We start from the raw sequence: 24,786 nt of genomic DNA on the forward strand, positions 1-24,786 counted from the left end.
GGAAAAACGGTTTGGCCGCTCTGGCAGTCACTCCAATGAGGGATACAAAGACAGAAATAAGATTAGAGTCACCCTCCTTTTGCTAGATGTGAAACCTGCTGAGGATGGAAAATAAGAACAAGAAAGTTTTACGCATTATAGACCCATGGATTCTGCCTGTAGAAAAACAGGTTGATGATCAAAGAAAGCAATTATGTCCCTACACCCAAGCTTAGGTCTGAGTTCCTTGGTCATGTAGCTTACAGAATTAATCACAGGTTTCAGTGTGCACCTTGAAAAAACAAAGTTGTGAAAGGAAATTAAGTCACCCTATTGTGTGTAAGGAAAAAAGAAAAATAGATGGTTAGCTGACCACTTGTTGAAAGTTTTTTTGTAGGATGAGAATCTGCTACACTGAAACCGCAGACAGCTGCCGGCCAGCACAAAGGAACGGGCTGAAACAGACTCGCTTGCTAAGACTTTGCTAATCAACAATGAAAGGATCATTGCTTCAGGCTGAAGATGCTATGGTGGGAAAATTAACACAGAGGAAAATGTTTAACTACTTGTGGGCTTCTAAGAAAAACATAACTTGTGATCATAATGTGATTTCCTTTTGTGTAAAGATTTTAATTTGTTTTTGGAAAATATGTAACTTGTGGTTGTGAGGTAATCTCTTACTTCAAAGAGATTTTTGTCTTAGGTGGTATAAAAGGAATAAGAGAAAAATACAGAAGAAGAAGAAAGAAAAATAATTAAGCTTTGCCCCTCAGATAAGCCTCCTGTGTGTTTAGTAGTGCCCACTACACATCCCCTCCCTGTTCCTCTGATCAGATGGACTTCAGCATGGGTGACCATTTTTTAAGACTATTTATTTATTTATTTATTTATTTATTTATTTATTTATTTATTTATTTAATGTGCTCAGTGTTTCGCCTATATATATATATATGTCTGTGCGAGGTTATGGGGTCCCCTGGAACTGGAGTTACAGAAAGTTGTGAACTGCTATGTGGGTGCTTGGAATCGAACCCAGGTTCTCTAGAAGAGCACCCAGAGCTTTTAACTGCAGAATCTCTTCAGCCCAAGGTGGTCATGTTTTTAACCAAGCCTTGCACAGGCAGAGGCAGGAGGACATCAGTGAGTTTTACGATGGAAGGTCCAGGCCAGTGTGGGCCATGGTGTGAAGGACTTAAGATAAAAACAAAAAGACAGGTTTTCCCTGTATAGCCTTGACCAGGCTGGCCTTGAACTCGGAGATCCACTGGCCTCTGCCTCCCAAGTGCTGGGATTAAAAGAGAGAGAGAGAGAGAGAGAGAGAGAGAGAGAGAGAGAGAGAGAGAGAGAGAACAGGAGTAGCTGTGTTAGAAGAGGGATGAGTAGCTGGGGGAGGAACAGCCTGGGAGCTGGAGGGAGTTTAGAGTAACAGAGGAGAAGGTCTAGGACACTATCATGGACTGGGAAATGTATGACAGGTACTTGTGATACTGAGGCAGCCTGGAGACCAGCATGGGCTTTGATATGCTGACAGGTGCCATAGGTAGCCCTAAGTCCCTTTTGCCACAGGTAAGGGAAATGACTTCTTTTGGCAGATGGGAACCAGTTTCACGAGTTCCTGAGGAATGCTGGTTTTTATCTAATCTCCAGAAGCCCTTCTAGAGTCCAGGTTGAGCTCATTTCTGGATATATGGACTGCCTGAGGCCTATCAAAAACAACTTTTTTTCCCTTTTTAAGTCAAGGTTTTGCTATGTATCTTATGCTGGCTTTGAGCTCATTATACAGTCCAGGCTGGCCTCATATTTCCAGCAATCCTGCTCCAGCCTCCTGAACGCTTGGATTACAAGTGGAAGTTACAACACCAGGCAAAAGTAGTTTTTCTGGAAGGGCATGTTAGCTCACACCTACAGTCCAGCACTCAGGTAAACAGAGGTAGGAGGTTCACCTGGAGTTTGGGGCCAGCCTGGTCTATATAGTGAGTACTGGGCCAGTGAGGCTTGCAGAGTGAAACCCTGTCTCAAGAAAAAAAAAAAGTGGCTTTTCAGGCCGGGCGGTGGTGGCGCATGCCTTTAATCCCAGCACTCGGGAGTCAGAGCCAGGAGAATCTCTAAGAGTTCGAGGCCACCCTGGTCCACAGAGCAAGATCCAGGACAGGCACCAAAACAATACAGAGAACCCTGTCTCCAAAAAACGAGAAAAACAATTTATTCTTTGACAATCTATACATGACACACATATATTTTGAGAATATTCATGAGCCTTTCTCCTCTCTTATTCCTCTCCCCTACTCCCTATGGGACCCTCTTTCTAACACATCTCTTCCTGGTTTTGTTTGAGACAAGATCTTCTGTAGCCTTGAACGGCTTTGAACTCTCTCTGTAGTTAAGACTGGCAGAGAACTCCTGAACCTCCTGACTCTACCGCCCAATGCTGAGTTTATGTGATGCGCCATGCTGCTCTGTTTACAACCAACTAGTTTCTTAATTACTTTTATTGTGTGTGTATGGGTTTTGCCTGCATGTATGTCCATTCACCCCTTGCCCATGCTCATGGAGGCCAGAAGAGGGCACTGGATCTCCTGGAACTGGAGTTAAACAGAGGGTTATGAGCTGACAAGTCAGTTCTGAGAATTGAACTCTGGAACATCAGCCAGTGCTCTTAACTGGCCTTCTCTCTAGCCCCAATTCCTTAATTTTTTTTTTTTTATCTCTGCTTGTTGTTTAGCAATTTCTTCTGACATAAAACATTCCAAAATCTTGAAGGAAAGCTCCTTAATATATATGATGTTATAAAGCTAAGTGAAATGTTCTGTCTTGTAGGGAACTTCCTTACCTTGAAACTAACCAGATGCATTTGGTCCCTCCTTCCTCAAACAAGGACAACTGGAGGGTACTGGAGGAAGTCTCAAACAAACCCAGTTGCCTCGAACAGGCTCGGACTACTACTCAAGCTTCCTGGAAAAGGCAAAAGCCAGCTGAGTGGCGTGGAAGAAACACTTTCCAGCTTGTCCAATTGCCTGCAAGCTGTGCCGTGAGTTGAAGGTTTCCAACTTATGTGAGCTGTCACTTACGCTGACGTGTGCTTTTGGTTCATTTCTGTTCCTGTAAGTGACCCCTCCCTCATTCATGGGCCTATTCCTGATCCCAGTAAAAGTTCACCAAGGTGGACTTTGGTGTTCTCCTTACTTTGGCCGGTCATCGGCTCCCTCTCTGGGGTTAGAAGACATTTGTTCACATGTCCCCAGGAATAGTGCCACACAACACAACAAAACTGGAAAACATGATTTTATAGTATTTTTTGGTATGGTAAGGAGTGTTTTATTGGCCATCAGGTAACTGTGAATAGTTAGAGCTACTAGGTATGTCTAGCATGGGCAGGTTATTATTATTGTTGTTGTTGTTGTCTTGTGAAGGAAAGGTCTCAATGTATAGCCCCTGGCTGACCTGGAACTCACTGTAAGATCAAGCTGGCTTTGAACTCACAAAAGTTCACCTGCCTCTGCCTCTCTAGGGTTAAGATTAAAGGCATGAGCCACCATGCCAGGCAAATCACAGACAGTTTGTAGCTGAAGATAGCTTTCTGAAGTTTGTCATATTCATAGTGGAAGAACACAGAGTAACCTCAAAGATTGGATGCTTCAGTTTGAGGGAAGCAGAAGTTGGGATCGAGTACCCTAAGCCCTGGAAAGTATTTGCTCTCTGTGTTGCAACACTTGGATGTGGTTTGAAATGTTTTCAGTAATGCGTTAGTCACTTTTTTCTGATGAGTAGTGAAAATTACCATGTGTTAGAAAATAGACTCTAGATGGTCAGGCATTTATATCAGTTTGGTCTTCTACAAAGTCTTTTAACAATGTATGTATGTATCTATCTATCTATCTATCTATCTATCTATCTATCTATCTATCTATCTATCTATCTGCCTATCTTAGGTGTGTATGTGCCTGAGTGTATGTATGTGTACCACATGTGTTCCGTGTCCTTGGGGATCAGAAGAGTGCCGTGGTCTCCTGGAACTGGAGTTACAGGCGGTTGTGAGGCACCATGTGGGTGCTGGGAACAGAACCTGGGTGCTTTGAACCACTGAGTCATCTCTCTAGCCTCCTCTGAGAAAATATTAACGCTCTTTCTGAAAATAGAAATCATGGCTTTGGAATTGAAGAGATGGCTCAGAGGTTAAGGCTACAGACTTCTGCTCTGCAGAACTCTGAGAGAATATATTTCTGTCCCTTTATATAACCCACTAAGGTATGTTCTGATAATCACAGGAAACTTATTGATAATGCTGAATACCATCACATGGACACATGCACGAATACATACATACAAAAAATAGAGCATACAAGAAATTGTACACAGGTGTATGCAAACACCATGCCATTTTATATAAGAGACTTGAGTGTACATGGATTTTGTTATCCATACATACTGAACATAACTACTGAACTATTGTTGGTAGTTGTTATTTATTTATTTTTTACTCTTTGGGGGCCCCAGCACCCAGCTCCAAAATAAATACATGGAGACTTATTCTTACTTATGAATGCCTGGCCTTAGCTTGGCTTGTTTCTAGCCAGCTTTCTTTTCTTTTCTTTTTTAATTTTTAAAATTTATTTTACATACCAACCACAGTTTTCTGTAGCATGAATCATAAAAGGTCTTATTAATAGAAACAAACCTAGAGCCAGGTATTGGGGTGAATGCTGGAAGATCAGAGAAGCAGAACAAGCCACAGCCACCTCACCTTGCCAATTCCTCAGCTGATCCTGTTTCCTCAGACTGGAAGCCTCTGAGTCCTCATCCAGAATGAATCTCAGCTGAACTGCTGCTAAAAGCCTAAAAGCTTAACCAGCATCTAATTCTTGGTTTTCATGCCTTACTTACCTTTCTGCTTTCTGCCATCACTTCCTGGAATTAAAGGTGTGAGTCACCATGCCTAGCTGTTTCCAGTATGGCTTTGAACTCACAGAGATCCAGGAGGATCTCTGCCTCTAGAATGCTAGGATTAAAGGCATATGCTACCACTGCCTAACATCAATGTTTAATATTGTGGCTGTTCTGTTCTCTGACCCCAGATAAGTTTATTAGGGTGCACAGTATTTTGGGGAACACAATACCACCACAGTTTTCCCTCCCTTCTCTCTTTCAGTTCCCTCCCCCGCCACCCATTCACTCCTCAGAAAGGATAAGGTCTCCCATGGGAGTCAACAAAGGATGGCATATCAAATTGAGGCAGGACTAAGTTCCTCACCCCTGCATCAAGGCTGAGCAAGGCATCCCACCATAGAGAGTAGGTTCCAAAAAGCCAGCTCATGCACCAGGGTCAGATCCTGGTCCCACTGTTAGTGACCCCACAAATAGACCAAGCTACACAACTGTCACCTACATGCAGAGGGCCTGGGTTGGTCCCGTGCAGGCTCCCTAGTGGTTGGTCTAGAGTCCATGAACTACCATGAGCTTGGGTCAGCACTCTGTGGGTTTCTCCATCATGATCTTGACCCCCCTGTCTCCTACAATTCTTCTTCCCTCTCTTAACAGGACTCCCTGAGCTAGGCCCAATGCTTGGCTATGGATCTCTGCATTGGCTTCCATCAGTTACCAGATAAAGGTTCTTTGATGACAATTAGGGTAGTCGCCAATCTGATTACCCTGAAGGCCATTTCAGGCACCCTCTCTACTATTGCTAGGAATCTTAGCTGGGGTCATCCTTGTGGATTCCTGGGATTTTCCCTTCTAGCCAGCTTTTCAAACTTAAATTATCCAGTTTCTCTTTAACTACATTTTTGCCTCTGGGCTTTTTACCTTTCTTTATTCTTTTTTTTTTTTTCTAAGATTTATTTATTATGCATACAGTGTTCTGTCTGCATGTCCGCTTGCAAGCCAGAAGAGGGCACCAGATCTCATTACAGATGGTTGTGAGCCACCATGTGGTTGCTGGGAATTGAACTCAGGACCTCTGGAAGAGCAGCCAGTGATCTTAACCACTGAGTCACTCACCAGCCCCCTTTCTTTATTCTATATTCCTTTCTTTCCTTCTCACTCTGTGGCTGGCTGTGTGGCTGGACCCTGATCTCCTCCTCTCCTCTTCTTGCTCCTCACCCTCTTCCCTAGATTTCTCCTCCTATTTATTCTCTCTGCACACCAGCCCCTCCTATCCTTTCTCCCGCCTAGCTATTGGCCATTCAGCTCTTTACTAGACCAATCGGGTGTTTTAGGCAGGCAAAGAAACACAGCTTTACAGAGTTAAACAAATGCAAATAAAAAAATGCAACACATCTTTGTATCATTAAACAAATATTCCGGGCTGGAGAGATGGCTCAGAGGTTAAGAGCACCGACTGCTCTTCCAGAGGTCCTGAGTTCAATTCCCAGCACCCACATGGTGGCTCACAACCATCTGTAATGAGATCTTGAATCCTCTTCTGTGTACATAATAAATAAATAAATCTTAAAAAAAAAACACAAATATTCCACAGCATAAATGAATGTAATACATCTTAAACTAATGTTCCATGATAATTGTCCCTGTGTGATGATTTCATTATAGTTCTGGGGATCAGATTCAGGCCATCAGACTTGGCTAGAAGAATCTTTATCCTTGCCTTAAAAAATTACATTTATTTATTTAGTGTGTGTGCATGTGTGTGTGCCTTTATCCACTGAGCCGTCTCACTGGCCATGGTTTCATTTTCTGGGGATTTTAGTTCCTTGAGGTTTCAGTCATGACCCAAAACCATTAAATGGAAAATATCAGACATAACCAATCCATACATTTCATTTGCATGCCGTTTGAGTAGGAGGATGAAATCTGACACCTCTCGCTCGGTTGGGGCAGTGTGAAGCACCCTTCCCCAGCATGTGCATTGTGAACACAGCTCATGTTTACAGGGGCTGCCTCATTGTGCTCCATCCACACCACCCTTATTTCATGCAATACTGGCCTCAAAACTCAGGGTTAATCATGCTGGCAATTTGGATGTGCTAAACAAAGCCACGAAGTGATTTCCTGCTCTCTTTTCTTTCTTTCAACAGAGTTTGAGATTTTTATTATAGTATTTTAATATAGACTTAAGCAGGAGGGTTAGGAGAAAGAGAAACACTCACTTGGAAGAAAATAAGACATGAAGAAAGCTTGTCTGTGGGCTTCTCAAAGATGAGTTGTGATTTTTTTTCAGCGGCGGAGGGGTCGGGTCTTGCCTGGCATTCAGCTCAGACTTGGTTCTTCTCCTGCCTTGCCTTCTCAAGTCCTGGGACCACGTGTGTGTGCCATCATACTCTGAAAGATTCTAAAGGATTTTTGTTTGTTTGTTTGTTTGTTTTTCAAGACAGAGTTTCTCTGTGTAGCTTTTGGAGCCTGTCCTGGAACTCACTCTGTAGACCAGGCTGGCCTAGAACTCACAGAGATTCACTTGCCTCTTCCTCCCTAGTCTGGGATTAAAGGCGTGTGCCACCACGGCCAGGCAATCCTAAAGGATTTTGACGGCAGTGGTGCTGGTCATGCTGGGAGCCAAAGGCCTTCCTACCTTGAGGATAGGTGTAGTGGATAGCTGTTCTGTCTATGACCTTGAAGCATCGCTCTTGTGGCAGATAAGGTGGCAATTCCACGTAGTTTATCTGATAGTCAAAAGGGGTTTATATTGAGTTAACTTACAACAAGCAAAGGGAGTTATGGGATCCAGGAGAGGTGAGGCCCGGTCGAACACAGTTCTCTGGAGAACTCTGACTTGGTCCTTAGTACCAACATCCAGGATCACAAGGTAGGCAAGAGTGAGCACAAATGCATTTCAGATCTTAAGGAATCCCTGTCTTGGCCTCACCCTGGGGGGTCCAGGTACCTAGCAGTTACCTGCTGCCTACTAGGGGCGGTGCTTCAGGGGTGAAGCACAGACACAGACAACCACCCCTACACATCACCCCTAGAGAGGTGACACCTACCTATGACCTTGAAGTACCTGCCCCTGGGGCGTGGCTCGGGGCTACCCTTAAGACCTGACAGGCATGCATCATTCTCCTCTCTCCCGCGTGGTCTTGGGTGTGGAGGTGATGAGGTCAATGACTAGATAGTTACAGGTATAATCCTCTTGTCTTAGCTAAGAACATTTCAGATAATAAAGTTAGGTTCTTTAGGATAGGACAGCTATTGGAATAATCTCTATAACTTGCCATTTACCTATGGTCTGGACATTTCTGGATTTTAATATATGTCTCTTGTGTGATGCTCTTACTGGTTGTATTTCTGGTTTTGTTTATATTTTTACTTTACCCCTCTCCTGGACAATACTTGATAATTGTCCCTATTGTATATAGTTTTGTATTAGGTTAGAACTTTCTTATTTAGACAAAAGGGGGAGATATAGTGAATAGCTGTTCTGTCTATGACCTTGAAGCACCACCCCTAGAGAGATAACAGGTAACCTGTGACCCTGAAGTACCTGCCCCTGGGGCATGGCTCGGGGCTACCCTTAAGACCTGGGAAACATGTAGGGCTGCTCTCTTCTCTCTCTCATGGTCTTGGATGTGGGGACTGACTGGGCAGAAGAACAGCGCTGGACTGTACCTTGAACTTCCGGGACCCTACAATAACTCTCTTGTGCTGTGGTGAGTCTTCCTCCCTAATAAATTCCTGCCAGGCGGTGGTGGCGCACGCCTTTAATCCCAGCACTCGGGAGGCAGAGCCAGGTGGATCTCTGTGAGTTCGAGGCCAGCCTGGGCTACCAAGTGAGTTCCAGGAAAGGCGCAAAGCTACACAGAGAAACCCTGTCTCGAAAAACCAAAAAAAAAAAAAATAAATAAATAAAAATAAAATAAAATAAAATAAATAAATAAATAAATAAATTCCTTAACTCTTGAAGCAGACTCCGTGGATTTCTTGTAATAGATGGGGAACTGTTCATTATAATATTTGTTTAAGAAGTGACAGGGCCTTTCTATGCCCTTTCCCCTTATGTTTTGAGGCTCAAGCTCAGGAATTTTCACATGCAAGGCAAGTGTTTGCCATTGAGTGACATCCCCAGCACTAGAAAGTGCTTTCTGTATGTACCAGGGCAAAAACTCTCAGCTAGTAAAGAAGGAGAGGCTGGAGAGATGGCTCTGTTTTGTACAGAGTGCTTGTTACTCTCAGGAAGGACCCAGGTTTGGTTCCAGCATCCACATGGCAGCTCACCTCCTAATCCTTCCCCAAACGGTGTAGTCACTAGGGACCAAGCGTTCAAACGGATGAGTTTATGGGGACATTCTCATTCAAACCACATCCTGTGGCTTCTAGGGATGCACACTCAGGACTTCACTGTGGAACAATGCTTTCACCCGCTGACTCATTTCCCTCGCCTACCATCTTTTTAAAAAATTATTTTATTTCATTTTTTAAAATGAAAGGTATCCCTGACTGGACCTGCCCCCGCTCCCCTGCCTCCCCTCCCCAAATGTTGGGTTTACAAGCATGCACTACCACACCGCTTGGTTTTATAAAGCACAGGGACGGAACCAAGGGTTCCTTGTTCCTAGGTACCAGACAAGCACCCTGCCAACGGAGCTACACCTCCAGCCAAAGATTGTATCTTGAAATGTTGGGTCTCCGGGACGCACAAATAATGGGGAATAGACCACTGAAGTCTATTAACCAGAAGCAAACTTTATTCCAGACACTATGGGGCAAAAAGAAACTTCCAGCGTCTTGGGCCCCAGGTCAGAGCTCAGGCTTCTGACACTGACGATGGGTATAGGTTTTGAGCCTCTTCTTGTAGGGAAAGCCAAGCACTAGGTATGGGCTAAAGAGATTATCACAGTCTTGAGGTTAGGCTTTGCGGGGAATTAAAGGGACTTTTACAATTTCAAGTTTTAGGTCTAGGGTCACGTAGAGGCAACAGTTAAAGGCTAAAGGGATCTATGGCAGGGGGTCATGCAGAAGCAACTAACTGTTAAAGGTTAACCTTGGTCCACAGTAGCTGTCGGCTGTCAGGCAGGGAGCTAATGTTGAAAGTTAATCTTTGTCTGCAGTGGCTGTCAGCTCCTATCTCCCTAGATTATGTGCAGGCTTACAATTTTTATATTTCTGGGCTCTTCAGAACATGATTCTATGTCAGCAGGAGATGTATCCTTGTAGGATTTTTTATTTTTTAATGCACGAGTGTATGTATTTGTGTGAATGTACATTCAGGTGCACAGGTGTGTGTGTGTGTGTGTGTGTGTGTGTGTGTGTGTGTGTGTGTGTGTTGTATATGTAGTGTATGTAGTGTGCACTTGTGTATGTAGTAAGTATAGTGTAAGCCAGAAGACAACCTCTGGTATTATTCTCAGAACATTACCCACCTCCTTTAAGGGAGTCTCTCATTGCCTGATCTCATCAACTAGGCTAAGCTGGCTGGCTAGCGAGCTCCAGGGATCCCCTGCCCCCACTGTTCTAGCTCTGGGGTTACAAGGATAGCCTTGTTTTTTTTTTCACCCTGGGTTCTGGCACCTGAAGCAGGTTCTCATGCTTGAAGGGAGACTGGGCCTTCTCACCAGCTCCCACTCCTCCCATTTTGTTTGTTAAACCAACGAGGAGAGTGAGCCGGAGGTCCCCCTTTTCCCTGCAAGCACCACACTAGCTGAACCACAGCTCCATCACCTTTGTGATTTTCCTAAAAACAGATGAAGAGTATGTCATTGTTTGAGTAAGCCATGAAATTAGGAGTTTCTGGAAATAGAAATCTACATTGTTTCCAAGTCTTCCCTATCTCTTTTCCTCTTCCTTCCTTTTCTTCCTTCCGTCCCTCCCTCTCTCCGTTTCCCCCTTCCTTCCTTCCTTCCTTCCTTCCTTCCTTCCTTCCTTCCTTCCTTCCTCCCTCCCTCCCTCCCTCCCTCCCTCCCTCCCTCCCTTCCTTCCGTTCCTTGAGAGGGTCTCATGTAACTGGTCTTACTTCTGATCCTTTTTTTCTCCCCCATCTCCAGGCTGACCTCAAACTCCATAGGGAAGCCAGGCTAACGTTGAGTCAGTTACCTTCCTGCCTCTGTCTCCAACGTGTTGGTATTGTGTACAACAGTTATTGCGACCTGCTTTGCTTCCTACTGATAAGTCCCATTGTCCTTTAAAGAAAGACACAACTTTGGGGCTTGACTGAGTAGTGGTCAAGAGTACTTGCTGCTCTTGCACAGGACCTGGGTTTGGTTCCCAGAACAGACACGGCAGCTCACAACCCTCTGTAACTCCAGTTTCAGGGGATCTGACACCCTCTCTGGCCTCCACAGGCCCTGTACATATGGTGCACAGACATGGGGTTTCCATCTGGGTACCAGCTTCCTTCATCTCTGCATGTGGCCTGTGTGAGGCCCGGGTAAGGAGGAGAGAGCTTGCTTGAATTTCGCCATCTGCAAGATCGTTCTTTTGCAATACCCAATGTTAAAAACAGTTGGAGAAAGAAACTGACTAGTTCTGTGCTGGAAATGCTCGCATTCAAAGATGAGTAGGCAGAAAGAAGCAAAGAAGGAAGCTAGAGAAACACACATAAGACAAAACCCCATCAAAAGTAAAAAGGAAGGAAACCCAGAAGAGATATCTGAGATATCTGGACCTATCTGAACCAAACCTTGAAGAAGAGCCAAAGCCTGAGCAACACAGTTCTGGTGGAAGCTCCACCTTAACCCTTGTCCTGTCTCTCTCTCCAAAACCCTGTCTCATCTCAGAAAGCTGGCCAAACACAGAAATGCTCCCCCAGAAGTGCTCAAGACCACTCCCACAGGGTATTTAAATTGCCCCCCAGAGAACAGACACATGATTTTTCCGTCTCTTTTCCCCATCTCCTCTCTGGTGGCTGGAAAACCATCTGGGAGCATTTTACCCATTAGACCTGGGCTTTTTCTTAATTTGGTTTGATTCTGATTTTAATATCCGGGTGCAGAAACTTTTGAAAAACCAGAGAAGGAAAAAACCACAAGAGGAGGAAAAAAAATCAAAAGAAACTTTTAAGGAAAGGCTGACTCAAGATCTTCAGGGCCTTAAAGAGGATACACAAAACAGGCATTTAAGCAATGAGGTTATGTTGAGAGAAGGAGATGAAACATCACACAAGGAGCATGGGAAGCACACACAGCACACAGTGATTCCTTGGAACGCTAATTGAAACCATCTTTACCCCTACATAATGGAGTTTGCCTTGATTTCTGTTTTATCCGATAGTACCAGGACAACATAACTGTTTTTTTAAAGCGTTTTCTTCATCGTACTTTAATCTGTCTTCCTACTTTGAATCTGTTGCTGTTAATGGTTTTATACATATCTCTTTTTAAAATTTTTTTTATTTATTTATATTTTATGTATGAGTGCGCTGCATGTACACCTGCTCACCAGAAGAGGGCACCAGATCTCATTACAGATGGTTGTGAGCCACCATGTGGTTGCTGGGAATTGAACTCAGGACCTCTGGGAGAACAGCCAGTGCTCTTAACCCCATCTCTCTAGCCCTGCATATCTCTTCTTATCTTTTTTTTTTTTTTTTTTGGTTTTTTCGAGACAGGGTTTCTCTGTGTAGCTTTGCGCCTTTCCTGGGACTCGCTTGGTAGCCCAGGCTGGCCTCGAACTCACAGAGATCCGCCTGGCTCTGCCTCCCGAGTGCTGGGATTAAAGGCGTGCGCCACCACCGCCCGGCTTCTTCTTATCTTTTATTATTATTATTATATTTGGAATGAATCTCCAGGTCTCTGATTTTTCATAGGAGAACATTACTGATTTGTAAAACATGAACTTCTGATGGGATACTTAAGGAGATAGATTACAATGTACTATAGAATATTTGTGAAAGCCAGGTGGTGGTGGCGGCGGCGGCGGCGGCGGCGGCGGCGGCGGCGGCGGCGGCGTACACCTTTAATCCCAGCATCCCGAGGCAGAGGCAGGTGATCTCTGTGAGTTTGAGGCCAGCCTATGGACAGAGCTAGTTCCAGGACAGCAAGGGCTGTTAGACAGAGAAACCCTGTCTCAAAAAACAAAACAAAACAAAACAAAAAAAACAAAAAAATTTTCTTTTTTTTGTGAAAGACAAGAGAGTTCGTTTATATATTACATAGTTCCTCATAGACAGAAGGCTGCACAATCTCAGTGGTAGAATTACGAATAATTTTTTTGTTCATTTGTATTTTCCATATTCTTAAAATGAACTCACATTGTTTTTTGCTAGGAATAATGTCAGTTTTAATTAGGGTTGGAGAAATGACTCAGTGGTAATAAGCCCTTATTGCTCTTGCAGAGGACCTGGTTCAGGTCCACACCCATCTGATGGCTCACAAGCACACTCCTGTTTCAGGGTATCCAAGCCCCTTCTGACCTCTGTGGGCACCAAGCTAACATGTAGTGTGCAGACACACGTGTAGGGTGTTAATTCTGCCGACCGAGAGTAAAGACCATTACCCAAATTCTTTGGTCAAATTAAGCAAACTTTATTTTCTGTCAGACTGGGCTATTTCCCTAACGCAGAGTTTGAGACAATAGCATTGAACACAGTGGGAGGTGGGGTTTTACAGCCCCCCCAAACTGCAAGCCTAGGGGGGCTTTCAAGGGTTAGGGGATTTCCGTAGGAATTTTGGTTATGGAGGAACTTGGCTGAACATCGCAAAATTATTTGGTAGAGGTTAGGGTACAGTGTGTAAAACATGTCAAATTCCAGAAAGTGAGTCAAGACTTGGTCAAATCCAAGTTTTACATAAAACAAGAATGAACTTATTTTGACTTTGTAACAAAATGGCTTTTAATCTTAAAATGAAATCAGGTTGGTCCATCACAGGTGAAATACATGTAGATACAAAAATAAATAAATTAATTAATAATATACATATATATATATATTTATAAGTCGCACGCACGCACGCACGCACGCACGCACACACACACACGTTCGTTTTTTCGGAACAGGGTCTCACTGTGTAGGTCTGGCTGTTTTAGAACTCATTTTGTAGCCCAGGCTGGCCTCGTGCTAACAGATAACTACTTGCCTCTGCTTCTCAATGGTCAGGTGTAAAAATGTTTTTTTTTTTTTTTAAATAAAAAGTTTATAGCTACATTATATATATATATATATATATACTCACACACACACACATATAGAGAAAGGGTTCGGAGTGGAACAGGCAGCAGTGGCACATGCCTTTAATCTTTAATCCCAGCATTGGGGAGGCAGCGGCAGGTGGTCTACAGAGTGAGTTCCGGGGTAGCCTGGTCTACACAGAGAAACTCTGTGTCCAAAAACCAAACCAAAACAAACAAAGACATAAAAAAAAAAAAAAAATCTGAACAACAATAAATGGACTAATGGGCCGGGGAACCTGTTTCCCAAGCTCGTATCCCGCAGCGCCAAGCTATGAAATTTGACCCCTTGGGGCTACCGTCGCGGGGACCGGAAGGGCCCGCGACTTTGCTTCCGGGCCTTCCTTTTGCTTTTCCCCCCTGTCTTCCTCACGCTGCTTCCCCACCCCCGCGCTCTCCGCCGTCGTGTTCTGTGTTTGTCGGCGCGGCCGAGCCCTGGAGGCGAAACCTGGGGTCCGCGTGGAGAGACACAGCCCCTGTGGTCGGGAGCCGGAGCTGCGGAGCGGGCGGGCTGAGGTGGGCTGCGGGGGAGCCGGGGCGGCTTCCCGGGGGGCGGCGGCGGCGGTGGAGAAACCCGGCGGAGAGCGGGGACGGCGGGGACGGTGGGGCGGGCGGGGCCGGCGGGGCCGGGGCGGCGGCTGCGGGTGGGCGGGGGCCGGGCGGGAGGCCGGGAGCTGCCCCGGGGCTGCCGCGTTCCTCCGGGGCCGGCGGCCGGGAGGGAGCGCGCGCCCTTCGGAGCGGGGACGGCGGGTGGGCGCCTCCGCTGCAGGCTCTGCTGTCGTCGGGAGACCTGGTCTGTCTGTCTGTCTGTCTTCCTCTCCCTCCTTCCCCGCTCCTCGGCCTCTGCTGGGCTCGAACCCGGGCCGGGGCCGCCGAGATCCCCTCCCCTGTGCAGTCATCCCCCTGCCTGGGGGCCGGAGTTCCCTTGCACCGGGCAGCGAAGTGACGGGGAAAAAGCGGTAAAGGGGCCGCGGTGGCTTTCATTACCTCGGACCAGCTGCCCCAGTGGCCGGGGTTCTCCCGACGGACAGAGCGGGGCCAGCGTCGTCTTTCTGGTTAACCAGGGAGCGCGTGAGCTCCATAACTCCCCTGGGAGAAGCTCTCCTCAGTTTTCCGGAGCACTGTTCCGAGGAGTTCCCTATTGCATATCGGTGTTCTCCAGGCCCTCGAAGCCATTAGTTCTTTTCAGGCCCGTTGGTCTGTATGAGAAGGTGAATTTCCCTAGAAAACCTCCGGGTCGCGTTCTGGAGGAGGAGGAGAGAGGACAGACTATGTGAATAAGAGGTCGCAGGATAGGAGTGCGTTTTCTACGAGACTGAAACTGTCTGAGAGTTGACTTAGGGTCAGTTTTGTTTCTTGTTCTGCACAGGGCAAAAGCATGTCCTCCCTCCCTGGGTGCATCAGTTTGGACGCAGCCCCAGCTGCAGCTGACTCTGAGGACATTGCCGAGCTGCAGCAGGCCGTGGTCGAAGAGCTGGGCATCTCCATGGAGGACCTTCGTCAGTTCATTGATGAAGAGCTGGAAAAGATGGACTGTATCCAGCAGCGCAAGAAGCAGCTGGCGGAGCTGGAGACGTGGGTAGTGCAGAAGGAATCTGAGGTGGCTTATGTTGACCGGCTGCTTGATGATGCATCCAGGTAAGGACTCACGGAAGCCAAAGAAAATGTCCGTTTGCAGGCTTGCGGGGGTGACTGTTGATGGCAGAGTTGAGTCAGGTGGGACCTTCCACGTCCTCAGGGTTTATAGTGCAGAGTCACGGCATTCACGTTCCCCTGTGTATGTGGTCAGCCGTGGGGACGGTAAAGGCTTGGATTCCTTTGTGTTCCTCCTGTTCTGAAACTGTTTCCTTAGTAAGAAAACCAGGAAGGACCCTGTCTCAAACAAAAGAAATAAAAAATTCATTAAAAATATGAAAAAGGACTGCGGATGTTGATTTCAGCTGAAGTTACTTGTGTGTACCACAGCACCTGGCTTTTGTAGGTTTGTAAATGGTAATAAATACATAAGATTTCTCAGCATCACTCATCACGGGGTGACATGTAAATCAGAACCACTTTTTAACTGTATTACATGCCTGTAAAACCAGCACTCAGGAGGTGACACCATAAAGGTCATGGGGTCAAGGCCAGCTTTCACTTACATAGTAAATACCAGGCCAGCCTGGTGGTGGTTGACTCTTGTTAGACTTTCTTTGGACCAACCGCCTGCCCCGAAATAATGACATGGAGACTTATTATTAATTATGAAAAGTTGGCCTTTAGCTTAGGCTTGTTCCCAAGCAGCTCTTATAACTTAACCTGTTTCTATTAGTCTACGTTCTGCCACATGGTTCTTTACCTCTCCTCCATTCTGTATGTCCAACTCCCTCCATGCCTCATTGGCATCTTCTGTCCACCTAAATTCTAACCCTGAGTTCCTCTCTCTCCCTGGAAGCCCTGCCTATTTTCTCCTGCCTAGCTAGTGGCCATTCAGCTCTTTATTAAACCAATCACAATGATACAGCTTCACACAGTGTAAACAAATATCGTGTAGCCTGGGCTACATGAAGACTCACTCTCAAAAAACAAAAAAGCATACAAATGTTTATTTTAACATTATTCATGATTGCTAAACCGTAGAAACAGACGGGTTGAGGAAAGGGTCAGCCGAATACATGGTGTCTGCTTATAGTGGGGTACTATTCAGCTGTACCACTGTACTGACTGACATGTTCTGCAACAGATGGACCTGTGTAGACCACAGATATTATATGACTCATCTATATGAAATGTCCAAAACAGGCAAATCCATAGAGACAGACTGTAGATTTCTGTTTGCCTGGGTTTAGGGAAGTGGAGGGAAAGGAATGATGGGTAAATGGGCATGGAGTTTCTTTTTGGACTGATGAAAATGTTCTGAAAGTAAGTGCAACATGATAACGTCACAGTCTAATCAGTGGACTAAAATTCACTGAACTCCATGCACATGGATTGCACCTAAATTAAAAATTTGTGCCGGGCGTTGGTGGTGCACGCCTTTAAACCCAGCACTTGGGAGGCAAAGCCAGGGGGATCTTTGTGAGTTCCAGGCCAGCCTGGGCTACAGAGTGAGATCCAGGAAAGGCACAAAGCTGCACAGAGAAACCCTGTCTCAAAAAAACCAAAAAAAAAAAAAAAGGTTTTTTTGTTTTTGTTTTTCAGACAAGGTTTCTCTGTGTAACAACCTTAGCTGTACTAGAACTTGCTTTGTAGCCCAGGCTAGCCTCAACTCAAAGAGATTGCCTTCTCGAGTGCCGAGATTAAAGGTGTGCACTACCACCCGACAAGAATTTTTTAAATTAAGTGAATTTTAGAATGACGTAGATAAAATAGCCACATTTCATGTGCACTAAGTAGACGGTGGTAGGTGTGGGGCGTTTCTCTTATCATCAGTAGTTCTCTTGCACACTACTTCTAGGAAATGAGCATTTGCTCAAGTTCATTAGCCTCATCATAGTTTTATCATTTTTAATTTTTTCTAAATTTTTTGAGGCAGACTCTTCCTATGTAGTTGTAGCTGTCCTGGAATTGACACTGTAGACCAGGCTGGCTTGAACCACAGAGATCCACCTACCTCAGCCTGAATATTCAAATAGATGATGAAAAGCTTAAGTATATTAGACTCTCACCTGTCTCAGTTCATCCTCTAGAGGTAAACATTGGCAGGTGTTTTTTTTAAATCTCCAGACCCCTTTCACTGCCCCTGTCCCAGTACTGGGTGTTGAACCTACAGACTCCTGTATGTTACCAATAAATGTGACCCCACCCACTTTATAGTGATTTGTTTGTTTGGTTTTGGACTTTTAAAAGTGATTTTGCTCTTTTAAAGATTTATTTCATTATTATTATTATTATTATTATTATTATTATTTTTATTTATTTTTTTTTTTTGAGACAGTTTTTCTGTATAGCTCTGGCTGTCCTGGAACTCACTCTGTGAACCAGACTGGCCTCAAACTCAGAGATCTGCCTGCCTCTTTCTCCCAAATGCTGGGATTAAAAGTGTTAGTCACTACTGACCGACCTGGATTGAAGCCTTTGTTCAGTGGTTATCAGCAGGTTCTGAATTTCTAGAAGACTTGAGTTTAGTTTCTAGTCTATGTGTGGCAGATTTCAGCTCTCTGTAGCTTCAACTCCAGGACATCAGAATCCCTCTTTTGGGCTCTGCAGGCACCTGGATAGAGGTGCCATTTTTCTACACTGATACAGATATATTTTAAAATAGTCTTTAAAAAGAATTACAGTATCACAAATATATTTTCATGTATATATGAATTTGAGAGACTGTAGAAGTTTTTCAGTAGATAGAGTGCTTGCTTAGTCTGCAGGAAACCCTAGGTTCAATTCCAGCAATGTACTAGCAGTGTGTTGGGATACATGCTTATGATCTTAGCACTCAGAGATGAAGGCAGAAAGTTTATGATCATCTCCATGTCCATATTAAGTCCAAGGCCAACCCTGGATTTTGTGTGACCCTTGGTTTAAGAAATTAATTGGGATTTGAGAATGGCAGTACGTTGGTGAGCCTACCTTGGGTTTCACCATCTATGCATTTGTCGTGCAGTAAGCTCTGTGAGTTATAGTCTTCTCATAGGTATGCCAGGTGCAGAAGTAGGAAGGAGCCGAAGAGATGGTTCTTTGGGTAAGATTGCTTGGTTTGTAAGCACGAGGGGCCTGAGTTTGAATCCCTAGGACTCATGTAAAAAAGTAGCTGAACATGGCTGTGTATGTAATCCTAGCACTGTTGGATAGAAGTAGATCCCCAAGAACTCAATGGCCAGCTAGCCCAATGGCGAATTTCCCATTCAGTGATAGACTGTTGCTGAAGGCAGGGTTGGAGAGCAACAGAGGACGCCACCTGGTGTTGCATTGGCCTCTGCATGCTTGGAGCTGTCATGCTTACTGCTTCTTGCACTGCATACATAGTGCACATCAGAAACAATGCAAAAAATAGTTACCAGGAACTGCATACACTGTTTCATGATAATAAAATTCAGCTGAGTTCATCCCAGAGAGATTAATAAGAAATGACACCTAAAACTGATTTCTGAGTCAGATGTGTAAGAAAAAGTATCTTGACAAAGTGACCACAAGCTCCCAAACACTTCTTTTTTATTTTTATTTTTTTTTGAGTCAGATGTAGTTTTTTGTTGGGACTGCCAGCTCCCAAATAACCACACAGAGACTTTTTCTTACCTATAAATGTTCAGCCAGCTCCTATAACTTAAACTAACTCATTTCTATTCATCTATATGCTGGCCTGAAGTTTGCTTACCTCATCTATGAACTTCCCATGTTGCTGCTTCTTTGGCTGGCTTATGACTCCTCTGACTCAGTCCTCTTCCTTCTCAGCGTTCTCGCTGCCCTGAAAATCCTGCCTAGCTATTGGCCAGTCAGCTTTTTATTAACAATGAGAACAACACATCATCCCAGTGTACAGGATTATATTACAGAAGGGTCTCTCTGTGTAGCCATGGCTGTCCTAAAACTCTGTAGACCAGGCTGGCCTTGAACTCACAGAGATCCACCTGACTCCACCATCACTGCCCAGCTCTCAAATACTTTTTCTATTTTTGTATTTTATGGGGTGTGTGTGTGTGTGTGTGTGTGTGTGTGTGTGTGTGTCTGTGTCTGTCTGTCTGTCTGTCTGTCTCTATGTGTCTCTGTGTAAGCATGCCCATGCACTTTCTTTTGCCTTATCCCCTTGAGACAGTATGTCTAAATGAATATTAAGTGTATCGTTTCATTCCAGCTGTGCTGCTAGTTTTCCGAAATACCCAACAGCACTGGTGTTCTAGGCACTCACAGCTCTGACTGACTGCCCTAATCCCTGTTCCGTTGCTGTGCAGAGACACCATGACCTAGGCAGCGCATAAAAGAGAGCATTGAATTGGGGCCTTGCCTACAGCTTCAGAGTGTCAGTTCATTATCTTCACGCTGGAGAGCATGCTGTTACTCGTTGCACTGGAGCCGTAGCTGAGAGCTACATCCTGATTCACAAACTGAGCAAGAGATAGAGACAGGACCTGGCATGGGCTTTTGAAACCTCAAAGCCCCCCCTCAGTGACACACTTCCTTCAACAAGGCCATACCTCCTAATTCTTGTAATCCTTTCAAACAGTTCCCCTCCCTGGTGACTAAGCATTCAAGTATATGAGCCTGTGGGGTCTGTTATTATTCAAACCACCACACTGGTTTTTTAACATGGGTGCTGGAGAGATGCACTCAGTCTTGCTTGTACAGCATGCTCTCCTACCCAGTGAGCTTTCTCCCCAGTCCTTCAGACATAATTGAATCCCTTTTGGTTGTTGAAGACAAGTTCTTCACAGGTGGTAGTATGCTTTTTCCTGTCTTTTATTTGTTTGTTTGTTTGTGTGTCTGTCTGTCTATGTATGTATGTATGTATGTATGTATGTATGTATGTATGTATGTATGTATGTGTGTCTGTCTGTCTGTCTATCTTTCTATCTATCTATCTATCTATCTATCTATCTATCTATCTATCTATCTATCTATCTATCTATCTATCTGTAGCATTAGCGATGTGAACCAGGGGTCCCTGCGCATGTTAGGCAAGTGCTGTCTCACCAGGTCCCCGGCCTTCTCATTGTGTCTTAACTCCTGACAACTGCATCCCCTCCCCTCACCCCTTCCATTTTCCTACAGCTCCGTGAAGCTATGGCTGCCTTAAGAAAATCAGCTCAGGATGTCCAGAAGTTCATGGATGCTGTCAACAAGAAAAGCAGTTCCCAGGATCTACATAAAGGTTAGTGTTGAGGGGTAGCTACATAAATGAGAGGCATGTTCTTTCTGAAATGTTACTGACAATCAGTTTTGTGTCTCAAAATCCTATTCTAATTGTCACTTTCTTTTATTATTATTATTATTATTATTATTATTATTATTATTATTATTATTTTTATTGTTTTTTTGAGACAGGGTTTCTCTGTGCAGTTTTTGGTGCCTGTCCTGGATCTCGCTCTGTAAACTAGGCTGGCCTGGAACTCACAGAGATCCACCTGGCTCTGCTTCTTGATTGCTGGGATTAAAGGCGTGCACCCCTCCCCTCCACATCCCACACCTCCCTACCCCCAGCTTAATATTTTTATGTCCACAGTCAGTCTGAGATTGATTGATATGGTGGCTCAGGATGTTAACTGTTGTTACTGTTCCTGTTAGTAAGGAGTTAGGACTAGCTGGTTTTTGTGGTGACATGCTAGGTAAGCACTCCACAGCTGAGCTACATGCCCATGCTACCCTACCGCCCTCTTGACCTTGCCTTTCTCTAACCTCTGACGTCACTCTTTATAACAACTCCGTGTGTCTGTCTGTCTGTAGGAACCTTGGGTCAGATGTCTGGAGAACTGAGCAAAGATGGGGACCTGATAGTCAGCATGCGGATCCTGGGCAAGAAGAGGACTAAGACATGGCACAAAGGCACCCTCATTGCCATCCAGACTGTTGGTATGTTCAAGCCAGAGGACGGCCTAAGGAAAGGTAGCCTGTAGGTCTCCATTGCTGATTCTTTCCCCAAAGCCTTTCCTTCTGTCTCCTACATCGCAGCCAGGACGTAGAGCTGTGTCGTTGCTGTTTGTTTTGTTTTAATTTGTTTGTCTTTTACCCAGGTCTAGGAAAGAAGTACAAAGTGAAATTTGACAACAAAGGAAAGAGTCTGCTGTCTGGCAACCATATTGCCTATGATTACCACCCTCCTGCTGACAAGCTGTTTGTGGGCAGTCGAGTGGTGGCCAAATACAAAGATGGGAATCAGGTCTGGCTCTACGCTGGCATTGTAGCTGAGACCCCCAACGTCAAGAACAAGCTCAGGTACCTGGACAGGATCGCAGATTGTAGGGAGCAGGAGCGGGGAGCACAGTGCCCAGCTGTTGATGCCGTGGCCAAGATTTCCCTGTCAGCTTTTGTGTCCTCGGTCCCTTGTGATCAGAAACCCTTTCTCTTTTCCCTGTCATTTCTGTATATGTAGCTCAGGCTACCATCACACTTTTGTTTGTTTTTTGAGATGGGTTTCTCTGTGTAGTCCTGGCCATCCTGGAACTTGCTCTGTAGACCAGGCTGGCCCAGAACTCAGAGATCTGCCTGCTCTGCCCCCTGAGAGCTGGGATAAAGATGTGCAGCGTCACTGCAGTTTGTCACACTTGTAATGTGTCCTAGATTGGTCTCAAATCCACAACCCCCGCCTCCGTCCTGAGTCCTTTAAAGGTGTGCAGCACGCTGCCAGGTTAGAGGCATTGTCTTAATGGACATTTCCTCTTCTCAGATGATCCTAGTTTGTGTCAAATTTACAAAATTAGTAGCATACTGGAATTCATAAAATTGTAGTTTAGCCAGGCATGGTGGTAAATGCCTTTAATCTCAGTTTTGGAAGGCAGAGGCAGGGGGATCTCTGAGTTGGAGGCCAGCCTGATCTACAAAGGGAGTTTCAGGATAGCCAGGGCTGTTATACAGACAAACCTTGTGTCAAAAAAATAAAATAAAATAAAATAAATAAATAAATCGTAGTCTAAAAAATCTTGCTATATGACAGGCAGGGTCACTCACACCTATAATTTTGTAGTCAAAAAGCTATGGCACAAGGATCACTTCAGGTTAGAGGATAGCCTGGGCTACATGGTGAGGTCCTGTCTCATGAAACTATCAATTGTTAGGTAGGTGTGGTTGCAATTGCCTGTAATCCCAGCACTTGGGAATAGGGGTTAAGAGGTTCCCAGTAGTTCAGGGTCAGCAGCCTTACATACTGGGATCCCGTTTCAGCAAACAAAGGGGCTAGAGACTGTGTTTAAGAGCACTTGCTGCTCCTCCAGTGACCTGAGTTAGGTTTCCGGCACCCATCTCTGAGCGCTCACAACTACCTGTAATGCTAGCTCCATGGGATCTGACACCTCTGCCTGCTCACGTGCCTGCACTTCGGTACACAGACTTAAATGTAGACATAGATACATATAATAAAGAATAATAAAAACTCACCCAGGATTACACAGAGAAATATTCTATTTAAAAAAAACCAAAAGAAGGGCTGGAGAAATGGCTTAGAGGTTAAGAGTACTGACTGCTCTTCCAGAAGTCCTGAGTTCAATTCCCAGCAACCACATGGTGGCTCACAAACATCTGTAATAAGGTCTGGTGCCCTCTTCTGGTCATACATGCATACATGCAAACAGAACACTGTATACATAATAAATAAATCTTTAAAAAAAAAAAAAGAAAAGAAAGGGAAAAAAAAAGAATAATTAAAAACAAAACTATACAAAACCTCTACAACCAACCAACCATTCAACCAAAACAACCTAACACACCAACAGACCAACCAAACCAGAGGCTATCTATCCTCTCACTCTGCCTCTGTTCAGCGGATGGCTTATTAAACTTTACTGATTTGTTGATAGTTGTTCATTTGTGTGAGTGTGTGATACAACGTGGAGGCCGGAAGACCGCACTGGAGCGGGCTCTCCTTCCACCTCAGGTGCCTGTCGCTCTGGAGCCGTCTTCCCAGTTCTGCTTGTTTGTTTGTACGTTTTGTGTGTGTGTGTGTGTGTGTGTGTGTGTGTGTGTGTGTGTGTGTGTGTGTGAGTGCACACAGGATGGTGTGTGAGCAGTGAGGACACTTGCAGGAGTCGATCTCTTCTCCCTTCTGTAAGATCAGAGCATTGGAGCTTGGGTTGTTAGCTCGTTGTGTGTGCCCTTACCAGTGCAGTCACCTTGACAGCCAATTCTTAACTGTTTGGTGAATCACACTGAGACTGCAAGACAAGGGCAGTGCCGTATGCTTGTAGTCCCAACACTGGACGAAGGGGCAGTCGAATCAGGACTTCAAGGCTGTTCTCATCCACATGGTAAAATTTGAGGTTAGACAACCCCTCCCACACCCACATCCACATGGGAATGAATGTAATAGGTTTTGAATGCTAGTTTCTTTCAGTGTGCTTCTCACTACTGGATTAATTTACAAGGTCTCTTTTGTGTCGAGTCTTTGTATTTGTTTGTTTGTTTGTTTGTTTATTTTGAGACAGGGTTTGTCTACATAGTCCTGGCTGTCCTGGAACTCACTATGTTGACCAGGCTGGCTTTGAACTCACAGATATCCACCTGCCTCTGTCTTGAGTGCTGGGGTTAAAAGCATTCACCACTATGCTCTGCTTTGTATTTTTTGATCTGTAAAGTTGTACAATTTGTCTCATGGTGTTGAGTATACAGCGTCTGCCCTTAATTGCCCAGTTCTTATAATTCTGTGTGGCTATCACCTTACCATTTGTAGAAACTTGTCACTTTATCCTTTTTGACGCAGTAGGACGAGTTTCATTTTGTAGTCCAGGCTGGACTCTGTCTTCTGAGTGCTGTTCTACATGTCTTAATAAAAATATCGTCATTGCCTCCAGTTTTGCCTGTTGACATCTTTAGTACCACATGTTGATAATCTCCTAGCGTCTTTTATCCTACCAGGTTCAGAGCAGGCTTTGAAAAATTAGTTACCGGACTTTTACTGGGACAAAGGTCCTTAAAGGAAAACGGTCTAGAAAGGGTTAGAGATCACTATGTGAAGTTGACATATTAGAACATATAAAGAGGATTATATAACAAATCATCTGTAGGGAGCGTATGCAGACGAGCTCACTAGGAAAGTAAACTTTTTAGTAAAACACTCGTTTTCTGCATTTCACTGACGTCAACTTGGTCATGAGTCTGACGCCAAGAAGGCCGGATTAGGGAAACAGCTGGTGGACTGCC

The 24,786-nt window shown here is 44.8% G+C and overlaps 2 protein-coding genes across 2 annotated transcripts in view; both read left to right on the top strand.

The window, feature by feature from the left end:
* The first annotated feature begins 14,367 nt into the window (after nt 1-14,367).
* On the top strand, nt 14,368-24,436 carry LOC102921047 (histone-lysine N-methyltransferase SETDB1-like). Its single transcript, XM_076575324.1, has 6 exons — nt 14,368-14,541; nt 15,395-15,663; nt 15,764-15,809; nt 20,710-20,809; nt 21,382-21,507; nt 21,669-24,436. The coding sequence occupies exons 2-6, from the start codon at nt 15,404-15,406 to the stop codon at nt 22,025-22,027; spliced, it is 891 nt and encodes a 296-aa protein (XP_076431439.1). The 5' UTR covers nt 14,368-14,541; nt 15,395-15,403; the 3' UTR covers nt 22,028-24,436.
* The window catches only part of Arnt (aryl hydrocarbon receptor nuclear translocator), an 81,675-nt gene continuing 78,620 nt past the window's right edge, over nt 21,732-24,786 (top strand). Inside the window, exon 1 of the mRNA XM_016001096.3 lies at nt 21,732-21,870. The gene's annotated coding sequence lies outside the window, so the exon portion shown is untranslated. The remainder of the gene's footprint in view (nt 21,871-24,786) is intronic.

Source organism: Peromyscus maniculatus, chromosome 6 (genome assembly GCF_049852395.1).
Source record: "Peromyscus maniculatus bairdii isolate BWxNUB_F1_BW_parent chromosome 6, HU_Pman_BW_mat_3.1, whole genome shotgun sequence".
Lineage (NCBI taxonomy): Eukaryota > Metazoa > Chordata > Mammalia > Rodentia > Cricetidae > Peromyscus > Peromyscus maniculatus.

Coding starts and splice junctions, on each gene's coding strand:
- LOC102921047 (XM_076575324.1), top strand. CDS start 15,404: ATGTCCTCCCTCCCTGGGTGCATCAGTTTGGACGCAGCCCCAGCTGCA. Junction 15,810..20,709: donor CACGTTCCCCTGTGTATGTG/GTCAGCCGTGGG, acceptor ATTTTCCTACAG/CTCCGTGAAGCTATGGCTGC. Junction 20,810..21,381: donor TTCCCAGGATCTACATAAAG/GTTAGTGTTGAG, acceptor GTCTGTCTGTAG/GAACCTTGGGTCAGATGTCT.